The sequence below is a fragment of the Lycium ferocissimum genome, chromosome 9 (assembly GCF_029784015.1).
Source record: "Lycium ferocissimum isolate CSIRO_LF1 chromosome 9, AGI_CSIRO_Lferr_CH_V1, whole genome shotgun sequence".
NCBI lineage: Eukaryota > Viridiplantae > Streptophyta > Magnoliopsida > Solanales > Solanaceae > Lycium > Lycium ferocissimum.
The window spans coordinates 31417663-31445621 of record NC_081350.1 but is presented as its reverse complement, the minus strand read 5'-3'; the positions used below and the strand labels follow the sequence as shown (position 1 = coordinate 31445621).

General features: G+C 35.6%; 2 protein-coding genes across 3 annotated transcripts; one reads left to right on the top strand and one right to left on the bottom strand.

Annotated features, from left to right (window-relative positions):
- The first annotated feature begins 10749 nt into the window (after positions 1 to 10749).
- Positions 10750 to 19741, top strand: LOC132030269 (uncharacterized). Of its 2 annotated transcripts, none has more exons than XM_059419832.1 (13): positions 10750 to 10933; positions 11072 to 11131; positions 12183 to 12231; positions 12313 to 12361; positions 13425 to 13495; positions 14904 to 14962; positions 15175 to 15276; positions 15658 to 15715; positions 15896 to 16032; positions 16176 to 16232; positions 17138 to 17235; positions 18214 to 18419; positions 19448 to 19741. In XM_059419832.1, the coding sequence occupies exons 2-13, from the start codon at positions 11120 to 11122 to the stop codon at positions 19516 to 19518; spliced, it is 969 nt and encodes a 322-aa protein (XP_059275815.1). In that variant the 5' UTR covers positions 10750 to 10933; positions 11072 to 11119; the 3' UTR covers positions 19519 to 19741. The 2 variants fall into 2 exon arrangements, with proteins under 2 accessions (XP_059275815.1, XP_059275814.1); XM_059419831.1 differs by having other exon boundaries at positions 10751 to 10933; positions 11084 to 11131.
- Positions 19742 to 20227: 486 nt separating this feature from the next.
- LOC132030268 (uncharacterized) lies at positions 20228 to 25467 on the bottom strand. The gene is made up of 8 exons (XM_059419829.1): positions 25273 to 25467; positions 25131 to 25196; positions 24976 to 25029; positions 23953 to 24027; positions 23809 to 23874; positions 22042 to 22650; positions 21119 to 21190; positions 20228 to 20744 (listed from the first exon to the last, which is right to left on the bottom strand). Exons 1-8 carry the CDS (start codon positions 25375 to 25377, stop codon positions 20511 to 20513), a joined length of 1281 nt encoding a protein of 426 aa, XP_059275812.1. The 5' UTR covers positions 25378 to 25467; the 3' UTR covers positions 20228 to 20510.
- Between the last annotated feature and the right edge of the window lie 2492 nt (positions 25468 to 27959).

Genomic DNA, 27959 nt, shown 5'->3' with positions numbered 1-27959 from the left:
TAATTTGAAAAATAATTTGAAAAATATTTTAGTATTAGTATTCAGTTATCGCGTAGTCTCTTATTCTTTGATGTGTATTACTATTTATTGCTACATTTATTTGTATCTTGCTATTTCTTGCCCCTTTTCTTACAATTCTGCGCACTACTAAAAAAATCGCGTTTATTTAATATTATACCGACATCATATTCTCGTCGCTAATTAACGACGGATTAGCTACGATACCTCATTTTGTCGCAAAAAAAAAAAAGAAACTAAAATTTTATCTCATTATATAGCGACGGATTAGCAATCTAAAAAAATGAGTTTCGTTACTAATAATTAGCGCGAATTTTTGGCGCCTTAAATTTACTACGATTTAGCAAATGGAAGAGGCGCGACAAATTTTATTTTTAATTAGCGACGGATTCAAAGAACTAAAATATCCGTCGCTAGGCCTTTAATTTTTCTAGAAAAAAATATATATTTGCGAGAACGGAAAATTTTGTCGCAATATTAACTATTAAAAGAAATCAATGTATTATTTAGCGACGGATTTTAAAATCCGTCGCTATTCCGTCGTTAAATGTAAAAAACAAAAGATATCTCCTAGCTAGGTTACGCATTCTTTCATTTCCAACACAGTAGCCAACACGGATAGAGAGATAGATCGTGCGAAATTGGTAACATAGAGAGAGAGAGCACAACATAGATCAAAATAATGTGAATCTAGGGTTTACATTGTGTTTTTCTCTTCTACTGCAATTTTTATCTAAAGGAAAGGTATGTTTTGATTTTTGTATGTGTTATGTTTCTTTCTTCTTTACCTCCTTCTTTGTGTTGTTTCGACATTAAATCTAAAACGAAATTAAGATATCCGTGTTTTCTTGCTTATTATCTAAATGACAGAGTGTTTTAAGTGTTTTTTTTGGCTAAAATCGAAGTTGGGTGTGTTGAAAAGCGCCGGGTTTATAATTTATTCGAGGTTAAGTATTGGGAATCTCTATTTGGGCGAAAATCGATGAAAATGGAAATTCGACCTTTGTTTGTGCTAAATCTTGTAGGATAATATTATTTGGTGGTTAAAGTTTGTTTTAATTTATTGCATGTCGAGAAAAAGCTTGAAGAACTCAACATTCTTTATATAATCGTGATTTGAAATCGTAAGAGGAAATTGGTCCCTTACAAGAAAATGTATTATTTTCCTTTGATTCCTAGATTGAAAAGATTATATGCATCCCATGTACCGAGCATACGAGATGGCATCATGAGCATACACAAGAGGATGGGGTAATGCGTCATCCATCGACTCGAGGCTTGGAAGAACTTCAATGAAACTCATTCTTTTTTTGTCCGAACCAAGGAATGTAAGGTTGGGGTTATGTACTGATGGTTTCCAACTGTTTAGTCAATCTGGGAGGAAATACTCTTCGTGGCCAGTGATTGTCACCCCATACAATTTGCCTCCAGGAATGTGCATGAAAGAGGCATATATGTTCTTAATCGTCATTGTTCCCGGGCCAAACAATCCCAAACATAAAATTGATGTTTATCCGCAACCTCTAATAAAGGAATTGACTTTGTTGTAGAGACAAAAAAGTAAGCATTTGACATCTCGAAAAAGCAAAACTTTCAACCGAGGGTTTTGATGTGGACAATCGCTGACTTCCCAAAGATATTCTATGTTGTCGGGGGATTTGGAGTACCGAGTGCAAGTGACTAATGCTTAGTAACATGTGTTGTTGTATCTTTAATGTATTTTGCTTAAGATTTGGGTGTAAAAATTTTCTCGATGGATGGTTGAGTGTTTTGATTTGCACCACGCTTTTCTTTATTGTTTTCTTTAACCTATTTTACCACTTTCATCATTACTTCGAATCTTGTAGGTACTATGCGACTATGTTGTTTGATAAATGCCATTATAGTTTTAGTTCAACCTTTGATAGAATCCTCCCGATGTTATTTATATTACGGATACGTAGTGGACGGGATAAACCGGTCGAATTCATCGACGTGCTACTCATCAAGGTTCTTGCATTTTAGCCGTTGTTGTTCGAGGTATTGTTCGTATGAAGTTCTTCTCACTTAAGTTTATTTATCTCTCTCTCTCTCGTACAAAAGAATCCTTGACTATTGATTTGTATAAAATGATAAATAGCAGCTTGTCGATGACAAAGAAGCTCGCTACATTTTTTCTACAACCGATGAGCAAGTATGGCCAAAATTGAATTTGATGAAAACTATTGCTTGTGTTGTCATGTATTCGCATTTTCTCGAAATTTCGCAAACCGTTAACTCATCATGTGTGTCATACCACGTGATTCGTTGTCATGATTCTTTGTGGTGTTAATATCTTCTGGAAGCCGTAACAGTCAGATTCTCATCAATGTATCAAATTGCGATACGTGACCGTAGTAGAAAATCCGCATCCGTCGCTACTAGTCTTAAAGGAAAGTCCGTCCTCTCCTACAGACTTTTAGTTATGCTCAACTAAAAGTCCGCCGGAGGGGGCGCACTTTTAACAGTGTTAAGTAAAAGTCCGCCGGGAGGGCGTACTTAGTTGTGTTTAAGTAAAAAAGTCCGGATAAGCGCACTTTTAGTCGTGTTTAAGTAAAAGTCCGCATGGAAGGCGTACTTTGCCTTATATATATAATGCTATGTAGTTTTGTATTACTATATGTGTCAAACTTAGCCGTATATTGCAAGTTTTCAATAGGAATGAGCATAGCTAATACCGCCCATTAAAAACCATACAATAGCAAGATTTTGGTTGGGAATATGGCTAAGGTTGGGAATATGAAACTTATCCATGTTGATAAGCCTTCTTCCAAGACTTGGTAGTTCTAAAAATGATCGAACTCAACTTCACTTTGATACTTCTCACCAATTTTCTTTCGAAAGTCTCTTCCTTTTCCTCTCGAAAATTCCTTATTTGCCAATTGAATTTTCATTTCTTTCTCTTTTTCGAGCTCATTGATGGCTACCACCTTCTTAGCATGCTCCTTTTGTCGTTTTGCAAGCTTTGACTTCTTTTGCTTACCCGGGAAGCATGTGAACCATGAAGCATGATCCTTTGCTTAACTTGTGAAAGAAATCCTCGGATATAAATGAATAGAAAACGGCTTAGGATGTTGTTAAGACCGATGAACCGATGAGCATAAAGACCGTGTTTAGCATAATTGTGCAAGCTTAATTGATGTTCGTCGTTCCCCTGTCGTACTTCAGAAGAAGAACAAGTGCCGCATTTATGCAACCTTGTGCTCGTTAGTCCGTATTACTTGTACACCAACGAAAAATGGATAAATATCGCTCTTTTATCTTTGGAATTCATTTCTCTTTTTATTTGGTAAAATTGAATGGTTAGTATTCTTGATGTTTTAATTTAACTAATTATTACAGAAAGATATCAAGAAATATTACGGGAAAAATCACAAGTCTCACCGATATTGATCAATGTGAAGCATATTACGAAGCTACCTGGGGAACAAGGAAGAGAAGAATATATGGTCTTGGATCTCAAGCACAAAGTTATTATGGGCCAAATCTTTGCGTCAATTTTGCCTTTAATGCTTCAAAGATCGCAAAGACCTTCAACTTCTCAATCAAGACCTACGTAAAATATGGAGGAGTTAGTGATGCGATTGATTCCTACACCGATCGATCGCTTGCTTCCTTTATTTATCGAGAAGGCACGCTGAGGTGATTTCTTCACCATCACATCATCCAAATACTCCCCGTCGACAAACTATCGGTTGTGACACCCATAGTGCCTCCTCCTACTACCGCCAACGTCGACGATGTTGATCCTTTAGCTTCGATGGTGATCGTAGTCCTTCACCCATGCATTAGTTTTTTATGTTATCCGCTTTTGTTGGAAAGAACAAACTTATGCACTAACAATACTTGATGGATGCGTGGGTTCTTTTGGTAGTTGATAGCTTGGTGTCGTCGGTGTTTTGGACTTAACGATCGAGATTTCGCTATCTATTTTGAACTTTTTTTATAAATATTATTTTATGTGAATGTCGCTTATTTTTAAGGGTATTTATTAATTTGTATTTAGTATGTTTCAACAGCGTATTTAACAAAAAAAAAAAGAAGAAAAATATTTGTGACAAACATTTGCGACGGATTTTGGTCGTTGCTAGAGGGACAAATATTCTATTGTCGCTAAATGCATGTGCACAAATAATTCAATATTTTGCGACGGAATAGCGACAATGGTTTTCGTCGCTAATTTACTAAAACGACGAAATGAAATATGAAATTAGTCACTTAATTTATAACAATAGCAACAAAAATAATCCGTTGCTATAATGTGCAACGGATCTCATACGTCGCTACTCTCTCTCGCTAAGTTTGCAACGGATTTCAATTTTCCGTCGCTAATAGGTTAGCAACGCGCAAAAATCGTAATCGTACGCCATTCCGTCGCTAATCCGTCGCAACACATGTTTAGCAACAGATATATGCTGATTAGCGACGGAGTACGTCCGTCACTAAACGCTGTTTTTTTAGTAGTGGCGTGGGATATCTTTCTTTGAGCCGAGGGTCTATCAGAACAATAGTTATGCCTCACAAAGGTAGGAGTATATAAGATCTGCGTACATCTTACCCGCCCTAGGCCCCACTCTCCAGAACCCACTTATGAAATTACATTGGATATGTTATTGTTGTGATTTTATAAATATTAGAACGTAATTTGTATTTAATCAAAGTTTCAAACACAAATTTGTGTGATAGAGGCAAAGCAAATGGAGAGGAGTTTTAGAGAAGTTAAATTGTTCCCATGATAAGAGCTACTGATAGCTTTTGCAGTTAGTTTCTATGTTGGTTATTTTGTTAAGATCAATCTTTAGAATCAAATGAGCTAGTTGTGTACATTGTCGACTTAGTTAAATAGAATTTTTTCCGTTTGACAAAAATAAGTAAATAGTGTTTTTAGAGAAAATCTAGCTGTATCAGCTTTTGAAAAATAACTTTTATTATTATTCAAGAAAAAAAATTCCCAAAAACTGATGAAACATTTCAATTCTCTAAAATAAACGTTTTAGCTTCTCAGAAGTTTGGCTAAATAACTATGAATTAGAAAAGAATTCACAGAAGATTTTTCTATTATTTCCAAATCCCACGTCGACTATGACTTTAATTTGTTTGGTTGCATGAATGTTCACGTGGGTTAAACAAGGCAATACTCCTTTTTTCTTGGAAGTCGTTAACATAATGGCCCTCTAAAACGAGAGCATATTTGCCATTTTGTTAGTGTAATTTGTGGCTCTCCCCCTTAGCAATGTCAACAACTTTAAACCCCACTTTTACAAGCTCTACTTGTCTGGTGTCATCTCTAATTTTACAACATACCAGCTTTTATCTATCATCTTGAAGTGCTCCTAGCTAGCAAAAGTTATCAACATCTATACATGTTAAACGCGGGGATTGACTCCCCTCCAGTATGGCCTTATAATTTTGACACACGTCCACTTAATAATCGTATTAATGGACTAGATTAATTTGTTTAACTAATTATGGTCAGTTATTCCCTCTCTCCTTGGACTGCCATTACTCTACAAAAGTTTTGGCCAAGAAAAATCTAAATTAAAGGTTTTAGTAAGTAGTAACTACAAATGAAGCAAAATACAAGAAGAAACGTTAGATTTCATGAGAAATCTTTTCCTTTCTTTCAAATTCTTACGCCCCCCAAAATACCGACAACTCAAATCGGAGAAAATAGGGATTTTATTTAGAGATCTGGGTATTTAAATTTCTCTGAATTCTGTAGAAAAGTTAGATGATTTGAGCTATAATCACCAATAGTAATTTAACAGGGTGATTTGCAGAAAATAGTCTATTTTTATGTCATCTTTTTCTTGGTAGGTTTATTCAAATTTGAGCTCCTCCTATTTCGTCCGTTTGACTTTTTGGTTGGTTTTCGTAATAATAGAAGCTGCTATGAAAAAAAATAAGTGGAAAACAATTTAATGAGTGGACCTACGTATAATTCACTCTGTTTTAAACCTTACTTTTGATCTGCGGAATTTTTCCATTACAGGAAAAAATAAAAGCTTTTTTTGTCTAAGCAAAAACTAGGTAATTTTATTTGACTATATTTGTGTGCGCGCGTAAGTGGCATGAGCTCAATGTGGAGGAAAATGGAAAAAGAAACCTTGGTGAGAATTCAACTTGAAAAATATGAAGTTACAACTTTAGGCTACCACTTAATTCAGTGGCGGAAGCAGGCACGCTAATAATGTTGATGAATGAGCGGGTCGGATCATATGTGAGCGAGCTTATATACACCTTCATAACCATCAACCAAACGACCCCTTAGTCGTTATCAAACCAACATTTATGACTCTGTTTTTTCTTTCTCAATTCATCTTCTTGAGTCATGGCAAAAGACTTGGCATAAATATAAAAATTGTCGTTGTGTCACAATAAAGTTAAGAGATTTAAATCATGTATACGTGCAAGATAAAATTGCGTACAAACAAATTCGATTTGTTTGAACTCTTTTTCAAATAGTGTATAGTGAGACCTTAATGAATTGAACTACTCTTTTTGGCCTAGCAACGGGAAAGGAGGCTTTGATTATAGTACAAATTATGTCACATCAAATTGATCAAAACCTAACATATTTGGTTGGTTGAGCGATTCATTCCAGAATTTCATCTGTTCTTCTGACTTTCCAGAAATGCTTGGTGTGAAATGCAACAGTTACATCAATTTGTATTAGAAGACCTTCTAGATACATTTAATGAGAATGTTAAATAGGATAATGGAATTATGAGAAAGCAGTAAATGAAAATTAATGTAGAATAACGGCAAATGTAAGGAAGAAGAGGAATTGAGAAGAAGAAGCAAGAAGAGGAAGACAGAGGGTAACTAAGGGGTTTAAAAATGTGGCTGATGCGTGTCCCATAACCTTCACGCCTGATGCTAATATAAAAAATCGAGAAAACCTGGACGCTCTAGGAATAACTGAACCCCCTTTTCCGCTGAACTATGCTTTTGATTCGTGTTAAGGGGATTCAACGCTTTGTGTGTATATATATCCCTATTTCACAAATTTGACCCTATATATACATTGACGAAGGGGGTTCGAATGAACCCCCGGCTCCATATAGCTTCGCCCCTGATTTAATGGATTCTCAATTAAGTAGGAGTGACTCAACGAAAATGATGATGCAAAATTGAATCTTAATAGGAGGATTTAAACTATTTGATAAGATTTAAACTCTATACTTTTAGTTGAAATTCATTCTTTTAGTTTTTTTAGATGCAAAGTTAGTAATTACTCTCTATTATCAATTTATTCTAATACTCTTATATCTTTCTCCATCAAACTTCAATCATCTTTCAAAAGCAAAAATTACGTGATATAACAACTTAAGCCCATTAATTATCCGTTTTAGCAGTACTTTTGAATTATACAAAAAATAACTAGATTGTTCATTTTGTAGTAGATTTTTTTTGGATTTTTCATCCAGTGTCTGTATCCGCATTGGGGTACTAAATTTGGATTCGCGCCGGAAAGTCCCACATTCGGGAGGGGGGGAGCGCTCCCTAATAAAATTGACTCCGTACGCGGGAGAACTCGAACCCAAGATCTCTGATTAAAAATGAAGGAGTACTTGTCATTCCACCACTACTCTGGTGGTACTCAATGTCTCAATTTGATATCAGAAAACTGATTATTCGATGGTCTTTTATTCTTTTTAATATTTGGACCTTTTGTTATATCAATAGTACTATACAAAGAAATTTTATGTTTTTTTCCTCAGTATTATATATAGGTTGATATTAATGTTTCGAGGAAAAAGAGGATTGTTTAAGGAGATTACCTTTTCTGGGTTTCCATGCTTGGTACCCGTTTGGGGCGGGGCTTGATTAATTTGACATTGTACTAGTAAGTTTCACATTATGAGCTAAAATGTTCTCTACTAAATGCAACTTTATTACAAGGCACGACCACGAGATGCTTGGTTAAGGGTTGAGAGTAAATAACCGAAACACGTATTTAAGTAAAGGAGATATCGATTCGTTAATGAGTTTTTACGATTCCAACACAATCTTTAGTGGCGAGGGAGATTACAATGGGCTATGTTTTTGGGCACTGCATAGTGATATTGAACAATACTTTCCCACCAATTTCATAGTAGTAACTGCTTCTCAGGCGGCACGAGTTCTTGCCTCTAGGAACTAGTTGGCAGAAAGCCTTAATATTTTGAGAATGTGAGGCTTTTGGTCAGTATTTGGTTGAAGTTCGATAGAAAAACTGTTAAACTTAAAGTTTGTTTGAATGAACATATCATTTCAGTTGAAATGATCCTCAAACGAGTTAAATTTCTAATTATTTTAAGTTGAAATTAGATAAATGATAAATAAAAAGGGTTAAATTTTAATTTTTCTCTTGGTCAAAATTCAAAGACTGTATTTAATCATATAGAGTCTGTACAGCCAACTCTTTGGACTATAGATAGAGGATTCTCAAACACAACCAATGCAAAACTCTGCAACTTTAATTCTATCAACTATCTAATTTTGACCTTCTAGGAAAGGTGAAATTAGGTAGTGTCATCCAGATACTAACAAGGAAAACTATTCAATCTTAAGTAAAGTGTGTTGCCATTTACAATGTCTATGGCCTACACTACAATATGTAACTGCAAGGCCATTTCTTTTGTTCTATTTCACAGTGCTTCTACTAGTTTGTTGGAACCTTCTGACATTTCTTTCCATCCATGTAATGAATTGATAACAACAGTTACAAAAACAAATCCCATTATAGACCATTTGGAGTTCTTACTATTGACTCTTACGGATATCCATTGTATTTCAGTCTTCCGATCTCCACTTTGTCTGTAAATGCCCATCCTGTGAATTAAAGAGTTTGTGCCATACGAAGCTAGAGTATATACACTCAAAGAATAGGTATCTATGGGTTTCCACAACTCCAATACACCACTATTTACATAGTGTGTGTGTTTACCTGTTAGATACCATATAGCTAGCCAATCTGTCAGTAGTGGCCAGCCTGTTCTGTACATCCATCAAAGTATGAACTAGTGCTTTGGGATGATGCCTTTATAACATTAGGGATTTTCAATGGACTTTAGGATGTTGTGGCATGGAGGAGATGTAAGCCTGCTTGATACTAAACTTGTCACCAGAAAAGTGAATTTGTCGAGGTTATACAAATCTGTCAATCGTCCCCTAGCAATAATCTCCTGTTGCCATAGATTTTGGGAGCATATTATGAAGTTTTGTTTGTTTGGCCGTAGAATTTTGACATATTTTAAAAACAAATATTCAAATTCCAAATTCTGGCTCAAATCTATTTTCATTTTTTTGCGCGGAGTGCCCTTCTTTTAATTAGTCTTTAAATTTTCTTTTCAATATTATTTGAAATGTTTAAATTTTGCCCTTATTAATTTATGGCACGCGTAGGTCCCGAGTTCGAACCCACGCGAAGTCGAAATTTTAAAAAAAAATTAGCAAAGCGGTTAAATTTCGCTATACGCCGAGCATACAACATTGTTGGGAATTCTACATTTATCTGGGACCCCGGCGCCTGCGTACCTTATGGGCGGACGCGTAAGTATGCGGGTCAGAAATAACTTTGATAATTCCTTCGCAAAAGTTATCTTGGGGTGAAACATACTAATGGGCAAACTTTTATACGGACCGGCATAACTGTGAAGGAATTATCAAAGTTATGCGGACCGGTATCTTTATCAAGTACGCCATAAGGCATAAATTATACGGGTCCGTATAACTTTGGTATTCGCTTCACAAAGAAATTATCTTGAGTGCGTGTTTTAATGGGCAAACTTTTATGCGGATCCGGCATAAACTTTTGAATGAATTATCAAAGTTATGCAGGACCGACATACTTACCAAGTCCGCCCATAAGGCATAAGTATGCGGTCCGCATAACTTTGGTAATTCCTTCACAAGTTGTATGCGTCGGGGGCATAAGCGAAATTTAAACTTGCCTTGCGAATTTTTTTTTAAAATTTTGACCGCGCGTGGTTCGAACCGAACCTATGGGTTTATGCGAATGGGCAAAATTTAAAGATTTCAACTATGAGGGGCAAAATTTAAAGACCACCCCAAACGAAGGGCAATTCTGCGAATTGCCCATCTATTTTTGGGCCGCATCTATGTTTTGGCCTTTCCAAAACTTTTAAAAACTATCCAAAATTTTTGTATTTTATAAAAAATGTCCCATCAATTGATGACCCAACTAATTCGATCTGTCATGTTTCTCCATTAAAGCCGTATCTACCATGTTTCCATAATTAAAACAGTCTCTTCTATAAAGTGAACAAGCTAATACTGCCCAAACAGTAGGAGAAGAAATCCTAGGGAAAATTGATTTGCCAATTGTAGAAATTCGTTGCGAAGATAAAAATAGATTTTTGTATTGTAATTTGAATTCTCGTAGCTAGTAAGTGTATTATTAGCAGTTGTTATTAAAATATCATGTTCTGCATAATTTGAGATTCGCAAGTATGTATGTTTTGTATGGTTGAATGTTTTTGATAGTTTTTAAAACTTATGAATATAAGTAATATTTTATGTTTTCCAAAACAAAATGTGAAATATATATTTTAAAAACTATGACCAAGCACATTTTCATAATTAAAAAAACTTCACCCAAATCAAGTTTTTAAAAATATTTTTGGGAATCTATGGCCAAACGCTAGCGTAAAATTGAGAATATTTGGACATCATCAGTATTTGTCAAGTCTAGGGCTGAAATGTAATATTGAATACTACAGAGGAGTCAAGTAAAGTTTCATAAAACAAATATGTCCAAAGAACAAACAATCGAAAAAAAAAAAAAACCTTTTAGTTCCGGTCAGCGTCACCTTGGACGCAACAGCTGCGGTTGGAAGACAAGGGATTTTTATTGATGGATATTACACTACCTTCTAAATTTTAACTGTTGGTAACTTTCTCTCTCTTTTTTTTTTTTACTTTTGAAATTTGCACAACTCGAATTCGTATTTTTGGGCCCTTTTTTCCTTTATCAGTGATCCAATAATTTTCTGTTTCTTGTTCACTTGCAAGTGTTGTTAATTTCTAGTTTTTGTTGCAGTGTATCAAATTGAGAAGGAGGAGTGAAGCTGTTAGAATGGGAGAAGTGGTAATATTGTTGGAATTCTTTAGTGCTTGTATTATTTTGTTTGATTTTTATTTACTGTTTGAATATTTCATTTATGGGTTTTAGGGAGGAGGGTTAGTTTCACCTTAGGCAAATGTAAATCCTGAAAGTTAGAGTCCAATTTTTTTGTTTTTGAAATTTGACGACTACTTTGTTAATTAATCATTACTTTTTTTTTTTTTTAAAAGAAAAATATTTTTGGCCCTTTGCATCAGAATTTTTTCTCTTGATGTTTTTTTCACAATAAGGTGTTATTGTTCAGCATATAAGTTATAGCAACAACAACCCTTCATGTTAAGATAAGCTCAAACAATTTTACTTACAGCTATTGCTCTAATAATACATGCATTTGTTTTGTTTTGACACCGCAATGTTCTTTTTTTTTTTGGGTGGGGCGAGGGGGGGGGGGGGGTGGGAGCAGGGCTCTAGGGCAAAGGAAAAGCTTGTTGAGTTTGAAAACCTTCACGAGTAGTAACCTTCACGAGTAGTACACGAGGCAGCAGCTACCTTCAACTCCTACCAGCATAACAACTAGGCTAACTGGGCTCCACTTACCAGGGATTAGGCAACAACAACAAAATACCCAGTGTATTCCCACAGGTGGGGTAGGGGGAGGGTAGGATATACGCAGACCTTACCCACTTACCATGGATTAGGGAGCAGGCAATACTTCAAGTGTGTTGCCTCTGTTGAGAATTGACCGCTAGACCTCTCCCTTGAGGAGTTGAGGGCCTTTCAAGTAGTTCATTCCATGTCATTAATAACGTTAAATAAGTGAAGAACTAGCCTTAATTGTTCAGTAATGTCACTCTTATTTGAAACATGGGTTTTTAAATTGTGAGTGCATGAGTATGCATTTTTCTTGGAAGTGGAAAAGTACAAAATTTTGCGATTTCTTACTGCTCTTATATATATATATATTCTTAAATGCTTATGACGTTTCTCGGAGTGGAAAAGGACTAACTTTTGCGATTTACTATTGGACATTGTTTGTATTGTCAATGCTTATAACCTTTCATTCGCTTCCTGTTAGAATTATATGCGAGAGGAGGATGTAAAGCTGGACGCTGTACGGGCTAGATGTAACCTTCTTTTCATTTTTGTCTTTGTGTTTTCTTGGCCCTTAAATTATCCCACATTAATAGTGCTCCTTTTGCTGGCAGTTTCTAATGTTCTTAAAAGACATTCAGAGCTAGCAGAGCGTCTTTCTAGGTATTGGATTTTAAGATATACTTGATTCCTTTGCTTGTATTTACATGATTTTTCTAGTTTTTCGGTAAATCTTACATCTTTTCAAGATATTTTTGCTCTACCTAATGACACATAGTATAAATTGCAAGCAACAGATTGAGCCATTCTTTTAAGGGTCAAAGTTTGAGGGAGCTGAAAAGTAGATAACACAGTTGCAGGTTGGATATATGTGATGGTAGGATGGCTAGGGGTTTAATTAGGGAATTCTTTAATGGAGGAATATGAATAGAGAACCATAAAGGTAAGGGAGAACGGAGGAATTTGTGAGAAGGGAAAAGCAGCTAGAAATGTTGAAAAGAAAATTTATCATCAACCTTAATCTACTTGATGATCATGAGAAATTCTTTGAGCACAGAAATGTTGGACTAATAAACACAATTTCCTGCAATTCATTCTATCTAAGCATGTAAGATCTCAAATAACTCATTCCAGAGGTTGATCAATAGGAATACTCTTTAAGTTGGTGCATTTTTTATTCTGTCAGCAAAACATCAATGGTCATATCTTGAGTTTGTTTTTAAAGAATAAAATAGTAGAAAATGTTTACTGATAAGATTATATGGGGGTCTCTTCAAACCTTTTGTGTAATATAAAATGTGTCTTAACATCCTTTTTAAGGGAAGTAGCACCAATGTGGAGCTTGCCAAAAAGAAAAGTAGGACTATTTCTGCACCGAGGGAGTAATGACGTGTATTTTTCAATGACACTTATTAAGAGCTTGTGATGTATAACTTTTAGTTTAATTGTTTTTTGATAACCGTGGTGTCTGGGCCAGCTTGCATAACTTTTTATTTAATTTAATTAAGAGCTATTTCATGTTATTGAGAGCTCAAACTTTTGGCTCAGATAAAGTTACATGCTTATTTCTCCCAAGCATAATGGCATTTTAACAAGCGCTTAAATTACCAAGATGGCACAAAAAATGTGCTTTCTTCCTGTTTCCCTAGTTCTAATGTTTTCTGGCATTCTCATTCACATTGGTCCAGAACCACCAAAATAACAGTAACAATTATGGTTCTTCTAGGGACTCTGACAAGTCAATTTTTGAGCGTCTCCAAAGGGAATTTGAAGCCGCACGTGCTTCTCAAACTCAAGGTAACTTTGGTAGAATTATAGAGCACATCTAGTTCTTGCATTGCTCTTTTCTCTTGCTCTTGTTTGTGTTCTATTTAAGTTGTGAGCACACAAACAGTACTGGAATGATCATTTGTGGCATGGAACGTAATGTTTAGTCTAGAACTTGATTTTTGCTTGTTATTTTCTGCAACTTTTTTTTTTTTTTTTTGGTGCCGAGTTGTTTGATATCTGATCTAAGCAACTTAGCTTACCTTATAACAGCATTATATCGCTTAAGGATGAGTTCCCGGTGTTGTATAGGGTTTCTCGCCAAAGAGGATTGTCTGTCCAGGGGGATACAAGGGGGCGGGACTTTTAGGGATTTGAGGTTCAGGAGAAATTTCCAGGATTGGGAGGTGATCGAGCTTCTGAGATTGCTAAGGAATGCGAGCTAGTCGACAGACCCAATGCTTTGAGTTGCGAATTGGGAAATAACAAAGTTTTCTCCGTCAAGTCCTTCTATGAGAAGCTTCTGATAGAGCGGAGGATAGTTTTCCGCATGAGTCGGTCTGGATACCTAAGGTGCCGAGGAAGATATGCTTCTTCATGTGGTTAGCTACTATATGGGTAATTTTGACGGTGAAGAATCTTAGGAAACGAAAGGTTGTCTGCTTAAGCTGGTGTTTTCTATGTTAGGAGGATGATGAGAACGTGGATCATATTTTGTTAAATTGCAAGCTAGCCATGAGGTTATGGTGGGATATCTTTAGATTGTTTGGCGTTCCTTGGGCATTGCCAAGGTCTGTGAAGGAGTTGACGTTCAGCTGGAAGAGTGGGCTATGAGAAGTAGGCACAAGGCGTGGACTGTTACTCCTCTCGCTTTAATGTTGGGTTATTTGGAAAAAGAGAAATAGGACAGCTTTTGAAGGGTTAGAAATGAGCTTTGCTCACTTGAGGAGTAGTCTCCGATCCCTTATTTTCTTTTGGTGCACCCATGTAGTTCCTGTTTGTATAGAGGGTTGGGTGGCTTTTGGAGAGAACCATATTTTGTAGGTTTCTCCTTTTTTGGTATACCACTTGTATATGGCCATTTTGGCCTTGTTATTATCAACAAAAAAGTTTTACTTGATTAAGAAAACAAAAAAAAAAAAAAAAAAAGGAAAAAAGAAAGGTGTTCCACTTGCTCATTCATTTTTGATATCATGATGCTTGAGCTATGTCCTTAAAGAGTTAATCTGTAACTAAAATTGTTTCAGTAACTGGTGCATTAATTGCGGAGGAGGTAGATTATTGTAAGTATGCATTTTTACTCTATGTTACTTCTTGTTCTACATATAGTGATGAGTTCTTTTCCTCGATCCATCCTGGTTAGTCTTCAGTTATCTTTTAAATGTACTTGTTCTACTCTGGATAATCAGATTTCCTGTCTCATATGATTCTTGTGCAGAACTTAGCTTAGAAGGTGAGCAATGGAATGATGGCTTATTAGCAACAACAAGAGAGCGGGTATGTGTAATATAAGTATTCTTTCAGCTCGAACTTGATTTTCCTGAAGATATTTCTATTTCCAACCAAATAATCAGTAATCTGGCCCCTTTTCGTATCTCATTAAAGGATGCCGGATTTAGACACCTACCTGTTTTAGCTTGCTCTACTGCTCTGCTTTTGTTCTCAGATTCTATCACATGTTTTTCGTTACATGATTCAATTTATCTTAGGTACATATGGAGGCTGAGAGAAAGGCCATGCAAATGCCAGGGGACACAACCCAGTTGCCAATTCCATATCATGACAAAATTACCTACAAAGTTGGGAATAAGGTAAGTTGTGCCTAGTAACTACAATCCAATGGCTTATAAGAGATATTATTTGTGAAAGATCCTTCTAAGTTATTACCTGTTCAGATTTCTGGATTGCAAAACAATTTTCTCATAATGTCTAATTCATGTTTTAATGTACTCTTATTATTTGAGTAGCTTTGTGTTTTCTTTTCCTTACTGCGTCTTGACTTTCCACTAAATGCTGGTTGACGTATAGTTTAGTTAGACTGGTTTGAAGTTTAATATTGTTGTTTGTGATAGTTTATTTACTATTAGAACTAGTTGGCAGTGCTGATGGGGCTTGGAATGGTGAGGGATGTGGACCTGCCTTTGTTTTACTTTTGTTTTACGTTTTTTTTTTTTTTAATTATTTTCATGCAGGTTATTTGTTGCTTAGATGGAGCAAGGATTGGCATACAATATGAGACTTCATTTGCAGGTACTTCATGTGCTATTGTCTAGTGGTGTCTATAATTCTCCAGTTGGAACATTCCAATACATACATATGATATTCCTGGAAAAGTTTCCCAAATGAAGTTTATTGTGTTGGAGGTGGGGTCCAAATTTTTATTTTTCATCCAGACTACTAGTGAATGATGTCAATTTTTCTAATTTGCAGGCGAATCTTGTGACCTATACCATTGTGTGCTTGAGAGCAAGTCATTTCTTGAGAAGATGACTGTTCTGGAACATACAGTTCCTTTTTTCTTGCCAATACGTGAAGCTGAAAACGAGTTTCTCTCGTCAAATGCAATAGTATGGTCACTACATCATTTGTATTAGATCCTATTCTAATATGGTCATTGCTTCATTTGTAACAGACCCTAGCTCTTTCATATAATCTTGTGACTGGATACTTCTGAACTTGTTTTCTGAACTTGTATTCATTATTTCTTCAGAGATTTATTGACCATGTTGGAGATCTGTTGCAAGCCTATGTAGATAGACGGGAACAGGTATGCCCTAACTTAGTAATAATGAAGTATTAAAGCTCTTCCCTCTTTTCTTCTTTTATGACCGAGAAATCCGTATGAAGCCAACCCTTTGGGCCAACCATAGTCTTCGAATCTCGGGGGTGATGGGCCTGCCCCTCTGCCCTTCTCCACTTAAATACCAGAGCTCTTCCCTCTTTTGTCAGTGAAAGATATTGCTCATCAATTTCTTGCCAAGTCATGGGCTGAATCACACACTTACTCTCCTTTGGAATTTTGCTAGGAGACTCTCTTCAATTGGCTAATCATTTGCTAGTTTCACAGAAGATTTGGTGGAATAACTATGAAAAAGTCGGGGCAGTTGTAGAATTAAAGAGGTGGAATCACCATTGGCATTGGACAGTGGATGAACAAGAGAGAGGAACCTAGAGATGCAAATAGTGATGATGTCAGCAGAACATTAATAAAGATAATTCTTTTGAGCCGAGGGTCTATTGGAAACAGCCTCTCTACCCCACAAAGGTAGGGGTAAGGTCTCCTCCCCAGACCCCACTTGTGGGATTACACTGGGTATGTTGTATTAATAAAGATAATAATCAGAAATAGAAGATATCAACTGGATAGCTGGAAAAAGAAATGAGGCTTTTGGGATGTGATTCAGAAATTCAATATAAAAAATTAACAACGTTTTAGTTTTAGCCCAAAAAAAAAAATAAAAAAAAAATACTAACAATGTTTTTAGTATTCAGAAGGAAATTGTGTTGATGGGATGAATTTAATGTATGATGGATAACATACAGAGTGTCTAGCTATTTCAGTGCTTTAATAGGTTTTTCTTCATTTCCGTTTAGGTATAAATTTACTTTACTTATCAAAAATATATTTCAGTGACATGTTTGTATTGGTAAAATACAACTTGTTCTTTGCAGGTTCGGCTTATTAAAGAGTTGTATGGAAATCAAATTGGCGAGCTCTATCATAGTCTTCCATACCATATGATCGAGTTTGTACTTGAAGATTTTGACTCGTATGTCTTTTCTTCCTTTCTGTTATTCTATCTTCTCTTTCACTGTGCTTCACCAGAGGTTGACTTGCGGTTCTATTTTATTTTATTTTGTCCAACTTTGATCTTTGCTGTGTCATGAGTGGTCTTCTGGAAGTACTGGACAGAAGAGCCAGACTATGTTGTTTAGGCTGGAGAAGCAGGAATAAAATTAGCTTCCAACTTGAATATCGATACTAAATGAAACTAAAAATTGAGCAATGCCAGGAACTGTGAAAGATTTAATGTTCAGTTGAAAGAGCGGGAGAAGGAGAAGACAAAGGGCTTGGAACAGGGTTCCACTTGCTTTAATGTGGGCAGTCTGGAGAGAGAGAAATAGGAGAGCTTTTGAAGGAGTAGAATCGAGTTTTTCTCAGTTGAGGAGTAGCCTCCGCTCCCTTGTTTTCTTTTGGTGCAAACAGAAAGTTCCTTGTTGTATAGATAATTGGGCGGAGTTGCAGAGAATCATATTTTGTAGATTCTTTACCTTTTGGTTTACCCCATGTATACGGCCAGTTTGGCCGTGTTTGTGAATGAAAATACCTTTACTTGATCAAAAATAAACTAACAATACTGTGAATTATGAAGCAGCTTATTTATATGATTTAACGACCATGGTGCACAGCTCGATTTAACTTGGTAACTGGGAATAGAAGTTACAACTATATCTCGCTGTGGTGCTATCAGCCTATAACACAGCCTCACCCCGCTGCTCTCCTGATCATGATATGTAGCAAATGTCTTCGTTTTCTGGTCAGATATATGTGACTGCTTTGTGTGCGTCTGACTAGCTGTTTTTTTGGTCGAATCTTTCATTCAGATCTCATTATCTGTATATCTGCCTAAAGCAAATGTTTGATCTGTCTGGTTACTACACAGAGTGCTACTCTAGTACTCTGCATATTTTGATATGGGTTAACTTGCAAACTCCAACTCTTACCAATATTTGATTCCTTCTTGCAGCAAGGTGACAGTTAGTCTGAGATATGCAGATCTGATCTCTACACTTCCCTCTGGGGTTAGTGTCCTGGCATGGCCTATGCACCAATCCAAGAAATCTTCTGATACAATTGCCTCTAATCAGAAAGGAAATGGAGTTGGAAGTCACCCTATTCCGGCGCGTTTGACGTATGCAGAGGATGCTCTCCGGACCATGAGTCTGCCCGAAGGTTTGCTTCTTTTTCTGAATTCCCCTGTCAGTATAGTAGTATTTGTTTGGCAATGCATATATTGTGTTCACCATTATGAAGAACTCCTAATATGTTTGTACTATTCACGTGGAGCTCCTACTATATTTGTACTATTCTGTGTTAACCTTTATTTAAAAAAAATAAAAAATAAAAAAAAAATACTAAAGCTTCAAATATAGCTGCTTTGAGATTTTGATGTTTATAAGATTTGAGTTGCTCGAATGATAAGTAATTGTCAGCGTAAAAAGGGTCAAGAGTACAGTTACAACACTGCCAAAATGACTTGGTAAGCTTGTCATCATAGATTTGAAATCCAACAAGCAACCAAACAATGCCTCAAGAATCACTTGCAGCATTTCTTTTACGTGGTAGCTTAAAGGCTGAATCACGAGAAGTCTCCTGGTGACAAAACATCGGCCTGTATACTTTCCTGCTCTGGATAGATAAAGTATAGTTAATAAAGAATTACTGGACTAATGGTAAAACCCTTATCAAGTTGTGCTGAAAAGAGATGCATAGGACTTGATAAGAGAGATTGAACCATCCATGAGTAGTAAGGCTACAATTGTGAAGCTGTAATTTATTTCAGAAACAGACTTGAAGTTGAGATGCAGCTCTTTCTGCGTAGTTACAACTTGAGGGTTGATGACTTTCTTCATATCCAGTTTCATGCTCTTTTTTAGTAAATGATTCTTGAAAACACTTCCTTTTTCTTGGGGAGGGGAACACAGTAGTTAATACAATAAGCATTGATAAAATATAAAATAGTACTAGCTTCTGGAAAAAAATAATACAGAATGGTTTGACAGTAAACATTTCTAACTTGGGTAAGTGGATACCAATAGGACGTTAGATAATTTTTGGGGTAGGGGAGGATTTTGATTTTACTTCCCAAGCTTCTTTTTTCCTTTCTTTCGGGTTGAATACTCCGCAAGGTTCTTTGGTTGTTGATTTGAATTTATGTATCGAGCTGGTCGAATTAGTAGCTGACATCTTGCTTCTTGCAGCATATGCAGAAATTGTCTTGAATCTTCCTCAAGCTCTGCAGGACATGTTTCCACACACAAGCTCGACATAGTTGTAGTTATTCATGACCTGGTCGCATGCTGTGTAGTGAATGCTCTGGTTGTAAACTGAATGCTTTATACATGTATATTCAGAAAATCCAGTGTAGTGATCGTCTTTTTTTTGTCAACTCTTTAGTTAGTTCAGGACAATTTGCCTATGCTGTCTATCCTAACGATTATGTTTTTGGGGAAAAAATGGAAGAGAAGTCACAATCATAACATTGTGCGAGAACACATTCTGCTTTCTCAAATGGCAGTGCAGTGAGGAAGAAAATATCAAGTCAACGCTATTTTCTTCCTCCTTTCAGTGGTAAGCCAACGATAGAATAAGAACCCTTTTCAGAGAAGGACGAATAAAACGAATGGTTTATGCAAATGTACCTTTTTCAAGTCTTCATTTAGATTTTGTCTCTATTTTTAAAATTGTGCAGATATAGTCCTTGGGTAGTTATCTTTTCGGACAACGTTATGCTCAGGTCTAATGTTGCTCAAATATTGCTTAACCTCACATATAAAACATTAAACAGTTGTCTAACTCTTGCAAAACCTTATAAAGTTTTAGACAACGTTTTTTATAAGATTTTCAGTTTGCTTAGAGAGTTTTTTGACATTGTGGTTTGAAAGATCTTCAAGTTGCAAAAGAAATTAAAAGAGGACCATTTGGTAAACAGGTATTTCAAACAGGGAACCAACTAAATTTTTTGAAAGAATATAACAAAATGAATAGAGAAGAACTGATCAATACCAAGAAATAAAATGTCTTGCAAGTAATATCCCAAGTGTTCACTGCTGAGCTACAATCTTTATTAGCTTCATAGAATAGAAAAATATTGAGCATTCCATTTCATCAGCAGCTGGAATATGACAGCAATAGATGCGCGGATATAATACCGGGCAAGAATATTTAAACAAATGGTAATATTTCACAAATATATTTGGTCCAGTAATACCATAATGTTGATCAATTTTCTGTGGCCATAGTGATGGAAATGATGTGTGACATTCAACACTCAGCAACAGGGAAAGCAGAGCCAATGTTATCTCCCAATCGATAGCATTTGATATTAACAGGATATGGACCAATCTCGACATGGTTTTCTTCACCTCCAACAAAGTAACAGAGTGTGTAAATGGCAACTTCAAATTCGGGGCTAACTCCAATCAAACTGCTAGACACAGATTTTAGGACGCCGTTCCATTCAAACTGTATAGTGAGTAGTTGAGTTTCTGAGTCAGGCTGCATTTGGAAACAAAACTTAAGTTAACAAGGTGAATGAATACCAATACCCACAGGAAACACTAAGGTATATATATATATCTTTTACAGCAATACAGCAACCTCTTTGAACAAGATTCTGGATTTCCATATACATGGCAGATGTATCACCTTAAAACATACTTAACAATACTGTTCACACAATGAAATTTTCTCCACAGATTGTTAGTCATTTGACATCAAATAAGTGCTAATGATCAGGTGTGAATTCTTTTTGTCAACAATGAGAAACTGCCAATAGATAGAACTTGTTTTACCAGAGCACTTACTAAATTCAGAACAAAGATTAGTGAATCAAGTATTAGACACCCAAATTAAAACGTGGTATGACTTACAATCTCTCCACGCCTTCGGGGGAAAATATATCCTTGATAGTCAACATTGCCCTTAGCTTCCTCTAAATAGAACTGCAAAGGAAGGGAAACAAACATATAAGAGGAATATATGCTTATTTATTTCCCTTCTACAAGTCAGGGCTTGTGAACTTCAATGCGGTTTATGGTACAAAGGACATATACTAAGGATAAAAAAGTACAAGCTATGAAATCTATTGAACGATGATTCATTTGGCATACTGTTGTCCAAAATAACTTGAAAAAATGCGTATTTACTTTTGCAAAATGCTTTTCTTGAGCTGAGGGTCTATCGGGAACAACCTCTCTATCCCGCAAAGGTAGGGGTAAGGTCTGCATATAGTCATACACCCCACCCTCTCCAGACCCCACTTTTGGGATCACACTGGATGTGTCGTTGTTGTTGTTGGGAAGAGTAATTTCAAAGATACAATATAAAAACCAGCCAGTGAAGAGTGCAAAAGTACTCAATAGAGAATGGCGATTCAATTTGTATTCAGATTCAGCGATTTTCATCAACTTTTATTTAACTTCCAAATACCAAAGCTATATTCTTGCAGGTCCTAAAAACTCTCTTTTGGTCTGAAAGTTAAAAATGATTTCCAGAAACTAACGCTAACATTACTCAAGAATTAGATTTGCCGATGGAGGTCAGAAAACAGATAGAATTCTTGCTAATTTCAACTACCAGTCGGAGTAGAAAAGAAATTCCTAATCCATTACTTAGAACCATTTAGTATAAATGTAAGGGAACCCAAGCACTACTAAAAGTTAACAGAATCCTTTTGACATTACATGGTAATTTTTTTTTTTTTGATCAAGGACTTTACATGGTTATATTAGCCAGAGTCAAACATAAGTACTGAGTAGTAATTAATTAGATAAATGAAAAGCAGGAATTGCACCTGAAGCCAGTTGTGAAATCCAGAGACTGATTTCTCCCCGCGCTCCTTTATCTCTCCAACAAAAACATGTTCAAAAGCTGAAGAGCTTGCAGATGAACCACCTCGACTATAAAGGTCGAACCAGAGATGTGTCATCATTCTCTTAAATTCTTCGTAATCACCTGAAACTATGCCTTTCAATGACAGATACTTGTGCAGATATTGAATTGGTGCAGTTCTACTGATCTCTTCAATGAATGCTGTTTGTTCGCGCTTTTCTTCAGGTGTTACATTCTCCTTACATCCCTGATGTGGATTATAATTATCTAATAGGGAACAGAACCGAGAATAATTAGGCTTGTTAAATACGTCGTCACTCAGCCAGGAAAATAAACATCCTTCTGCCATGTCATCCTTTTGGTACACCTTCTTTCCTTCACCACAATCAATCTGGTAATCCTTTCCTGGAACTAAGCGGTTAAAATCAAGCTCCCAGAGCTTGTTGCAAGCTTTTGATAAATCTGAAACCTCTTCTTCGGAGGGTTCCAGCTCAACTCCATATTCAACCTCGTTGGAGTAATCTTGCTCATCAAGGGGCTTTTTGTAATTGTCCCAGTAATCCATTTTTACCTGTTGCAGCATATTCATAATACGACAAGCGTAAATTTTAAGATGAGGTGATCTTCAAAAAGAAAAACTCCCGATAATGCACGATGGAAATTGAATCGGTATTAAAAGGTGTTAGATACAAAAGAACAGCATCAAGTAGATGGAAAAGTATAAAAGTACAAGAAAGAAATTCCAAAGAGTAGAATAAAGGACCCAAATAAAAGAGTAAGATCTTGAATGACCATCAATTAAACAAAAGACACTTGTGAACAGGAAAAATCTTCAGCTCCTTCAATCAATTCTTAGAAATACTTGATTTTTCTAAGAATATAAATATCATCAAATAACAGAAAATAAACACAACAACAGCTAGAGGAGGAAATACATCTGGCAACGTGATACTTGATCTGACTACTCAAAAGAGTTATTTCAACAACAACGAGAGCACTTCAAAACGATGATATTTTTGGATAGTGGAAGGGAATCTTAGAATGCTTCAAATTTTAGTGTTCAGCATTTGTAAACTCTGAGCTCCAGTTCTTTCAGAACCACGGTACCAATCCCCCAAGGCCAAGTTATTTTCAAATGATCAGTTTGTTAATATAGGTTTCCACTCCATACGCCTCAATTATCACCCACATATTCTCATCAAGTACTTTATATAAAGCTCCTTATATTTTAAATCATTAGTTGGAAGGAAAAATGAAAGAGTTATGGATGTCTCAACATCTCTTATTAGGCTTTTGCCAAGCCTCACAAGGAAAGATGGTAGAATTGCATTACCAATTCTGAAACCATAAAATCGCGAGCAAAAATAATGGAGTTAAGATTGAATAGCACAACCTACCATCTTTGCTCAAGAAGATATCTCAATATTTTTTATGCTCACTTAATCCTAACTGGTCCATAAATTTGTGTGAAGAAAGACTTTGACAACCTAATTCTAGCTTTATGTTCAGTTATGATTTCTAAACCCTATATTCCACCTTTGTCTCCACTTGTCTTCAGTTGTTGAAGAAAGATAAGATTTAGTTTTTTCCATAGTTATTTAACCAGATAATATCATTTATCAAATCTTTTGTTTAGTAAAACGAAAAAAAAAGCTTTTCTTATGGAAAGCCATCAACTCCTTGTTTGTTGTTAGAGTGTAGATAGTTCACTAAGGTGTAAAATAATAACCTGTTGGTGCCGTTTAGCAGGCTTTTTCTGGACTGTCTCCCAGCCGTCATTGTTTCCCTCATCCTCCTGCAGATACTAGTATAAAACATGTGAATACCGTCATGAGGAAGATCAGAACAAATGTGATACTTGAGCAACACCAACCTTTTGATTCCAACAGCTTTGGTTGAAAGTATCTTGCCGCTCATCTTCATTTCTTTCGTACCCCTGAGGTGAAGCCTGCATGTTTTAAGACGTCTGAAAACAGTTACTGTTCAAACAGAAAACAACATACTTCTGCACACTGGTTACACAAATACTCCATATCTGTGATATGATTATACTTATACTTATCTCTTCAACCCACTTGAGATCTTATACATGACGATGTTCATTTATTTTAAAAATAATTTTCATGTGGAAATTTAGGAAGTTTTATTACCCTCCAAACAGTTAACTAGTGTAAAAATTTGCAGCACATGCAGTACCATTCCAAGAGCTTTTTCTGATCAACTCAGCATTTACATCTTGTTCTCTCAAATTGCATAAATCAACTGTACAAGCACCCCAGCAACTTTTCTTCACAAACAAGAGTAGGAAAATGACCCCGTTTTTCCTTCCCCATCCAAGGACAACTATGAATCGATCTCAAACTAGTTGGGAAATGCTACATGCAAGGGCGGAGGCACAATTTTAGCTAAGGGTTCGGCAACAACCAGGAGCTTTGGCTGAAATTTTGTTTTTGTATTTTAAAAAAATTCATCTGATATGTACAAATAGTCTATCCAAAACCCAGTGATCAAAAAGGATTATGGTCCGGAATCTATAAATTAAAAATCGTGGCTCCACCTCTGGGTATATGAGTCCTCTATATCCATTCCACTATATTTGGGCCAGTCTCACTATATTTGGGTTTAATCTGTAAAGCAAGAAATACCATCACACAACAGAAATAAACTCTATTGAGAGATCAAGCCAAGCTAATCCTCACTATTGTAAAGATTCAAATTTTACTTTAAAAAACTATAATTTGAACACAAAATCTACTCTACAAACAGGAAAAAGGAGCACATAAAATTCACTAATTGGGTGTCTCATATTCATGACATTTACACCATAGAATCTCAAACACACTTTTAAAACTTACAAGAACCAATAAAATCAACCAAAAAGAATACTTGTATGCACCTTTTGGGGCATCATGTAAGGCCTTGACTCCTCATTTCTCCCATATCTCTCTTCCTGCCAAAAATTTAAAATTTTAAAAAGATCAAAACTTCAAAATCAAAGTCAACACTAATCTATTTATTTTCTTTTTAAACAAATCAAGAAACCAAATTAACCTCTCTATTATATCCATGTCTATGATCACTGTTAAGTCCATCATCTTCCTGCTCCCCAGACACCACCTGCACACATTAGCAAACACCATAAGTACAGTTAAAAAGACTGAAGCTTTACAAAGTGGCAATGATGAGTGCTAACTTGCGCCCAAGTGGATCTTGACCGTTCATCACGATCTTGATTGTTTCCATCATTTTCATCATTGCCCAAAGCCACATTCAACATGCCCTTTACTAGTCCTTCCATTGCTGATCAAATCAACAAATTGGAATTTTTTTTATTGTAATAAAATAATATTTTGGGTGACTTTATGGTGAGAAACTGGTAATGTGATCTGATGATAGTGTTGAATTTAATAGTAGCAGTTGATTGAAGTTGAGATAGGCGGGTAATGGCATTTTTGTAAATATGTTAGATATTTAAGGTTATTTTGATAATATTTTGCCGACAGTAGGGACTTAAATGACTAAATGAGCAACTTGTTGACTTCGAGCGTAATAGTAGCTAGCCAATTGTCATTTTTGGTTTGGTTGACAATATAAGAAAATATATAAGCATTATCTCTGGATTTTAAAAAAAATAATATTGTATTACACATCATGAAAGAGGAAGAGGAAAAATGACAGCAAGAATTAAATTTATATACTCGCTCCGTCCCAATTTAAGCATCTTACTTTCTTTTTTATTCTATCCCAAAAAGAGTGTCTGCACGCATCTTTACAAGATTAAAAAATCTCCCTTTATTTTTTAAATTCCGAATCTAATCAAGTTAAGACACTTAAATTATGTGTCTATATTTTTAGTGATATCATTACTCTATAAACCTTGATGATAGATCTCCAAATTTGGGGCTAAAAAGAAAGAATGCCTAAACAGTGGGAAGAACAACATTGAAGTGAATAAATTTATGGCAATTTACGCACATGCTAATCAACTCTTTTTTTCTTCTTAACAATTTTCTTACCAAATTCACTTTTCTTTCTATAAGAAAAAAATGCTATTTATTTGAATAGGTAAATAAATAAACAAAAAAAAAAAAAAAAAAAAAATAAGCAAACAGATGAAAGAATGAATTGAGTTATGACCAATTGTCTACTCTAAATTTATTCAGTTCATCTGCACCCAAGTAAATTTTCGACAAATTGGGTCATTACCTATATAGTAAATCAGACTTTGCTTTGAAAATCATTTACACCCTCAACCTTACATTGAAAATCAAACTTTCCCAGAGATAATAGTCAAAATACCCCCCAACGTTTGACCAAAATGCCAACTACACACCTAACCTTTGCGTTGGTCCTATTACCCCCCTGGATAAATTTTTTCGGTATTAAAATGCCCTTTTTTTTGATGTGGACAAGAGCGTGAGTACACCGATGGCGCGTTATAGCTTTTAAAAAAAAGCATCGACGTGTTTTGGAGCGGCAAATGGACTGCCACGTAGATGCCACATAGATAAATTTAAATTCCCTCCATTTTTAATTTATTTCATCTTCTTCTTCACCCTATTTAATACCCATCTCCATTCTTTTTGCCAAAATAATACCCATTATAAATTTAGAGCTAGGATAGTGATTATTCTTATAATCACTGTTTTCCCAAATCAAATTTAAAAAAAAAAAAATCTGAAGAAAAAAAAAACGAAAATCTGGAAAAAAAAAAAGTTGAAAATCTAATCTTGTTAAAGAAAATCTGATTGAAAGTTGCTTGTTTGGAGTTGCTACTTGTTGCTTGGTTGGAGTTGTTTAAGCACTAATTATTTGAGTTGATTTGGGGAGAAAATTAAACTCCATTGCTAGGAATTTGGAGAAAGCTATGAAGAACACCAAGTGGGTTTCTTTAAATTCTTGATTGTTTGATCAAATTAATGGATGAACTTTGTTCTACTTGGTGTTAAGAAGCTTCCTTTCACATTTGGGTTTTTTCCCAAATCAAATTCAAAAAAAAAATCTGAAGAAAAAAAAAAACGAAAATCTGAAAAAAAAAAAAAAAGTTGAAAATCTAATCTTGTTAAAGAAAATCTGATTGAAAGTTGCTTGTTTGGAATTGCTACTTGTTGCTTGGTTGGAGTTGTTTAAGCACTAATTCTTTGAGTTGATTTGGGGAGAAAATTAAACTCCATTGCTAGGAATTTGGAGAAAGCTATGAAGAACACCAAGTGGGTTTCTTTAAATTCTTGATTGTTTGATCAAATTAATGGATGAATTTTGTTCTACTTGGTGTTAGGAAGCTTCCTTTCACATTTGGGTTTTTTTTGGATCAAATTTGAGGAAGTTGGTGTGATTTTTTTTTTTTCAACTCCTAATAAAGATGATGATGAAGATGAAGATGAAGATGAAGGAGATGTGGCACGTGGGCCAGACGCGTGTGGACAAACACCTGTTAATAATTGGGGGTTGTCAAATTGGACTGCCACATCAGCAAAAAAGGGGCATTTTAATGCGAAAAAATTTGTCAGGGGTAATAGGGCCAACGCAAAAAAGTTAGGTGTGTAGTTGGCATTTTGGTCAAATGCTGGGGGTATTTTGACTATTATCTCAACTTTCCCATCAACTTTGAATCAAACTTTCCTAAGAATTCCTTACTCACACCTTCACTCAATTCCTATTCCATTTTTCTTCACAACAACATATCCAGAGTAATCCCACAAGTCGGGTATGGGGAGGGTATTGTGTACGCATACCCCCCCCCGCGACCTTGGTAGAGAGGTGATGAGTGATATTTTAAATGGGTATAATTTGTGCAGTGTTTAGTTTGCTCGAACTCTGCTAATGGTTTCCTTGACATGATTGTTTGAAGGTTGAAGAATCCCCTATTAGGTACCGTGC